Source organism: Anopheles darlingi, chromosome 2 (assembly GCF_943734745.1).
Source record: "Anopheles darlingi chromosome 2, idAnoDarlMG_H_01, whole genome shotgun sequence".
Lineage (NCBI taxonomy): Eukaryota > Metazoa > Arthropoda > Insecta > Diptera > Culicidae > Anopheles > Anopheles darlingi.
In genome coordinates, this window is record NC_064874.1 from 22,122,922 (window position 1) to 22,128,921 (window position 6,000).

General features: G+C 52.6%; 1 protein-coding gene across 1 annotated transcript in view; it reads right to left on the bottom strand.

Annotated features, from left to right (window-relative positions):
• LOC125948801 (mucin-5AC) overlaps window positions 1-6,000 on the bottom strand; it is a 30,695-nt gene extending 24,695 nt beyond the window's left edge. The window contains exon 1 of the mRNA XM_049675223.1: window positions 5,597-6,000. Within this exon, the coding sequence (XP_049531180.1) occupies window positions 5,597-5,713 (117 nt within the window). The 5' untranslated portion in view covers window positions 5,714-6,000. The remainder of the gene's footprint in view (window positions 1-5,596) is intronic.

Here is a 6,000-nt window from a genome sequence, read left to right on the forward strand (position 1 = left end):
TTGACCGGTTCAACACCCCCACCGTGGGCAGGGGTGGATGCCAAGGGGCGTGAGGGTCGTGGGTTTGTCGCTTAGCTAGGCGCGTTTTCGACACGAAGTCACTCGTGCGATTGCGATCGTTGTTGTTGTGGCTTTGTTGTTGCTGTTGTTGCTACCGCTCAACCGGTCCGTAAATTAGACAAATCACACACTTTACACGGCTCGTTGGCGGCAACGACCGACGGAGAGATAGAGCACGCCAGCCACTCTGCCAGTCTGGTGCCTGGTCTGGTGATGAAATGATTCCGAGTGAAACAAAACGAGATCGAGATCGAGGAGAACCGAGACCCCCGAGCCCCAGAGTTCTCTATCCAGTAGCTTACTGCTGCTGCTACTGCTTTCAATTAGCCAGCAAAAGGGTCGCAATTACGATCGCAAACAAGCCGCGACGAGTGGCGAATGTGTGTGTGTTTGTGTAGCGGGCCGCCCGAACGGCCCACGGTTTTGCAAAATCATATGTTGGCGCCACCGTCATTCGGAGCAAACGGCGGAAGTAGCCCAAAAGGGAGGGCTGAAGGCGTCGCTCGCTCACTTCCGTTGGTGCGAAAGTTGCGTTTTCGGAAAATTAAAACCAAAAGCACAATGGTGATCGTGCTTTGAGAAGATCAACGAGGTCAAAGCGTGATGCGTTGGTGATGACCGATCAAACTGCATTCCAGCAATGATGATGATGAGAATGTACCGAGGGTTTAGGGTGCGCATTATTCCTGCTTCCTGGTACTCGGCGCAGGAGAGAGAGAGAGAGAGAGAGAGAGAGAGAGATTCTCGAACCTGTTCTACGGTGCGCACACCTCATCGGTTCAGGTGTTGATAACGATCGCTGACTGCTGCCAGCGAAACATCTAATTTCCATTTTGGTTCTCACCGTGTCGAGTAGATGCCCCTTGTGCATCGCCTCGGGAGAGACGAGAACAAAATGGCGCCACGTAGTATAATTCCGTATCGTTCGCGCGCGGTGAAATGGCATTTGAAGCTTAGCTTCTGGCCTTTCCGTCATCGCATAGGAAACTCGCTGGCTCTGGTCTAACTGGCAAAGGGAACGCCGAAGATCGTTTGACTGACAGTCCCGGCATGCTCGAAGGCAGGTAATAACTCTATTAAAACCATCTTCCATCGACCTACGGGGGGCTCGCGTCAAATCCCGTTTTCAATTTTCACAAATTCGTGTAGCACATGTCAGCATCTTCATCGGTATCGGTCGGTTTCGATCAGCTATTCGATGCGTCGTCGTGTGGTGGCTCATCTGTCGTCGAGCCTTATAAACGCGACTCGCACTGAGTAACGACGTCAACGAACGTGTGTGTGCGAGCTGTATGCGTGATCGTCTGCCTCTGATGTCTGTTGTCGTCGTTGTTGTTGCTGAAAACAGTTGTCAGACGTGTTATGTGCGTCTTCATCTTGAGCTTTTACTGCAACAATGCAACCCCCAGAATGGCTACGATCGATGGGCATACGTGATATGTTGTTTTAAATTTAACAAACTCTTCGCCTTTTGATGTGTTGTGACTATAACAATTAAGGGAAACGTCGGCCGGACAGTCGAAGCCATGCCATAATCGTGCGAAAATGGCGAGGCGAGTAGAGAGACTACTTCTACTACCTGCCTCGCGTTTGATCGATCTTCACAACTTCGATCGGTTGGCTGGACACGAGTGATCGTGTCGGTTGCATAAAAATAATGCCACGCGATCGCTATCGGGAGTTCGGGAGTTGCCATCTTGCGCTACGCAATCCCCCCCCGGACCCCGGATGGCCACCGATCGCGCCAAACGAGGTGCCGGTCGCGCGATCATCAAGACCCTTTCCGTGATGGCGTTCGGGAGCTGGTAGACGCTACTATCCACTTTGCCAAATGCCATTTTGATACTTAGCTCGTGCGTCGTGGCCACCCGCGAAGGCCCCAAGATGAAGAAGAGTTCCTGCTCCGGGAATGGCTAAAATCTCGAACGGTGTTTGTGTCGAAGATGCTTCGCGTAGGGAAAGCGACGAGTTGGACGAACGGTTGAGGAGTGCGGATGTAGCTCCCTCAGACCAGGTACGAGCGCAAAAAAAAAACCCGGGGGATGGGATTTCAAGGTAATCGACGAGCTCGGTAGCTCTTAATGGACTCGATTAATTAGCCTCTTGACAAGGGTTTTGAATTATGCAATCCGCTGCACACTGGTCGGTGGATGAGTTTTGGTTTTGCATAAATCTACGTTCAGCTAGCTATCGATCGCTTGTTAAGAGTGTGTTTGTGTGCGTGTGTGTGTGTGTGTGTGTGTGCAAATGGCAAATGCTTCTGCCAAGTGCATTCTTTCCCCCTGAACTCAACACTGCGCTGCTCAAAGAATGTGTTTTGCTTTCGATAAACTCATCGAACTCGATGACGATGACGATGACGGCTCGATGACGAACAAATGAAGCAATGCTCCGCAATGCCGTCTCCGTCGATTCGGTGCTGGCTTAATTCATATTTTTCCCACCTGACAGCAGTATGACCTACACATCATACCACACAATAGACCGATTTTAGTTACGGACCAACGACGCACGACGACGGCGACGACGGCAACGACGGTGGCGACGCTGCACGCATTCACACGCTGCGATCACGCTCCCGGCTTATGTAAAAGGGGGTGTCGCCGTTCAAGCAATTTGTATGTTTTGGAACCGAGACCTCCCCCCGACCAAAAGATTTCTGTTCTTGGCCTTTTTTTTTGGGGGGCTTTACGTCGGGCATTCATTCCGCAAAACAAGCAACCCCGCCAGCGTGGTGCAACAGTGGCCACCCCTGGTGGAATTCGCATTGGTTTTGCACCGACCGACCGACCGACCAATTCGCTCGTTAATTAGACAGGCCAATCAGTTCACCACCTCAGCCACTACCTCAGCTCCAGGTTGTTACTAAGCAACGCTACGCCCTGCTCACAGTGAGTCACAGCGACCGAAACCGAGATCGGTTGAATGTCCAGCTGGTCAGCTCTCGAGTCTCGACGAGACCAAAGACCCCGGGGCAGACGGGGCAGACGGCGCCGACGGCGTTGAAATCCGTAGGCAGCCACTAGTCCGGGGGTGGATCGTGGTTCGATCGTCGCCACGTCAGACCGGGATTGTGGATGTTTCCCAAAAAAGGGTAGCATCAGCATCGTTGTCGTCGTCGTCGTTCCAGAGCGCCGGGGGGCTTCGAAATGGAATGGCACCACCACCAGGTAACCCTTGACGCCACGATGCCACGATGACCTTGCACGGAACGCGTACCCAGACCAAGTAAACATTAAACGGCGACCCCAAGATGGTGACTACTCCACGGCGTTAGATACCCGGGACCATACTGCGGTGCGCGATCTGACACTTTAACGAGCAAATAAACCGACGTCGGACTTGTCGTATGCACTGTTCCCTCTGAGCCACTAAATAGACAAATGGGTGCTGTATCTGGTACCACGGTTCGTACGGCACCAATAATGGCTGCGCTCGACAACGAACATCACTTAATGGTTCGGTTCGTACGCAGCATCGCACCGGAAAGTCCAGACAGAAAAAGACCTATCGGATGTGGAGGATATGAAGAATGGCGTTACGATTCCAAGAATTCCGCCGGCGATGCGATTGTAAGGTTTTATCGGCTTTAATCCATAAATTGTGCGCTGTCACGAGATGAATCATGAGGCGGGTCTATCTCTAGGATGTGCAAAAGACAGAGAGAGAGAGACACACACACACACATGAATCATCCCGAAGAACGGCTCGGGTGGCCTTGATTTTCATGGAGAAATGCTGTGCTGCGTCAACCAACCAACGGGGACCTTGAAGATCGGAGTCCGTAGTGCCAATGACGCCATTTGGAATCCCCCCCGCTTTGCGGCGACCAATACCTCGAATGTGTCAATCGGTGCGGCTCGGGGTCTCGACCTGCAGCTGGGTCGATCTTGAGCCGGGGAGGTTGACAATGCGAATTGTCAAGCCAGTGCCGAAGGAATGTACTGAGATCAAGTCGCAAAGCAAGAGAGAAAGAAGAAAGATAGAAAGGTCTCGTAAGGTCCCACTCCGTATAGCTGGAGGGTACAAATGCCCGGCCCGATACGAATCTCCGAGAAGAAGCAGCAGAGAGGGTCGACAGTCCAGCCAACCAGTATTGGGGTTGTGCCATCTAAAGGCCATCACCCCGGCACCGACATTCTTCGTGTGCACTTCCCTCCAGAGCCTTTTCGACACCCTCGAACACCGGTCGAATGCATGTACCATCGTATGTGTGTGTCATGTGGGGCCACACATGAGACTGGGAGGGCTGGCTGCACAGGAGATTCATTCACAAGATCAGGTCAGGGATACGTTGCGCGCGTTGCGTTCGGTTTCGAGTGGCGCCGATTGAGAAAACTTGATTTTAAAGATATCGACACTCGACTCCGACTCCGGGACGACGACGATGACGGCGTTGATGATGATTTCGTTATCAAGGGTGTGCGCTGACCAACGGGGTAGGAATTATGAGGTTTCGGTGTTGAGCCCTTTTCGGTGTTCAGTGACGCCACGTGACGCCGGCCACAAAACTGGACCGCTCCAGGGCCATCTTCGATGTTATGATGTTTGCTTCATTTCAATTCAAAGCGTAGCATACTTTGATAAGACAGAAACAAAATCGCTTTTGAATATTCAAAAGCCGATCGCTCCGTGATCAAAGTTCCGAAATGGGGAGGGGGGGGGGGGGCGAGAGGATAGAGGTGATGAAGTGTTGAAAATCAATCAATCAAACCGATAAGCCACAGATAAGCATCGGTCTTAGCGGCGTAACAACGCTTTACCGTGACTTTAAGATCCGGATTTCACGTCGTTTTGTTTAATTTCGAGGGTACAATAAGGGGGGAGGGGCGGAGAAGAGGGGTTGAGGCACGCCACGTGCGGTCATAAATTCGCGCCACACACGCGTCCATTCCACCGCAGCGACCTCGACGTTAGATTTCAGCAAACCACGAACCGAAGCGACGAACCCCTTGGCCGTGACGCGTCATCATCGTTTATCCCCTCGATAAAGACCCCCGCGAGTGTCTAGCGCATCATTCTTCACCCGGTGCCTGGATTATGCGCAAAGTGTTTTCCGATTCGAATCGTACTTATGCAACGCGTTATGCTGCGATAGCGGTAGAGCTTCCGAGTTTCATTTTCCGAATCTGACATTCAACCGTAACCGTGACGTTGTGGCGTTGCAGTATGTATGACAATTTCGCCGAAGGTGAGTACCAGCGGCCGGGGAGGGGGGGGATAGCATAAAGTGCATACATTATGGAGCCGGCGGGCTGACATTTCCTCACCCTTCGCCCTGAAGCGAAGGTTTTCCGTTATTAGGTCAAACCGCGAGCGAAGTTCCACAATAAATCATCGCAACCGATAGACGTGGCCCCGTGGAACCCTGGTTGGAAAAGCCCAGCAATGATTCGTTGCACGCGGTTCCCTTGGCACAATAGAAAGTCACCAAACTGAGCGCGGGGGGGGGGGGGGGGGGGCAGCTCATAAATTCGCGAAAATCCCAATCCAAGACCAGCTTTCGAAGCTAGTGAGTGAGTCACGATCCACTTACCAACGAGGCAGCATCCTGGGCGAAGGTCACCGCTACCGTCACTATCAGCACGAGCGGCAGCATGATCGTGAGATACGCGATCGCAACATCGGTGGTGCGGCGCTGCAGCGCTCCCATCTTGCCGCCAGAATTCCAACTGTCCTTCTTCGTTCGTTCCCGATTGCCTCCTAGAGTGATGTGACGAATGATGATCGATTCCACTGCACGCCGTTGACGAAACTTCACTTCACGAAATTCACTTCACTTTCAACGCAACGTCTTCGCGGCGGCTTCCGTTCTAGCACTAAACCACGCCAGTGGCGGCACAGTGTCACGACAACGACGACGACGAAGTGTCACGCGCGAGGCGCGGATTTTGATCGACCACGTCACACACACACAGACACACGACGAGTTACAAAGGA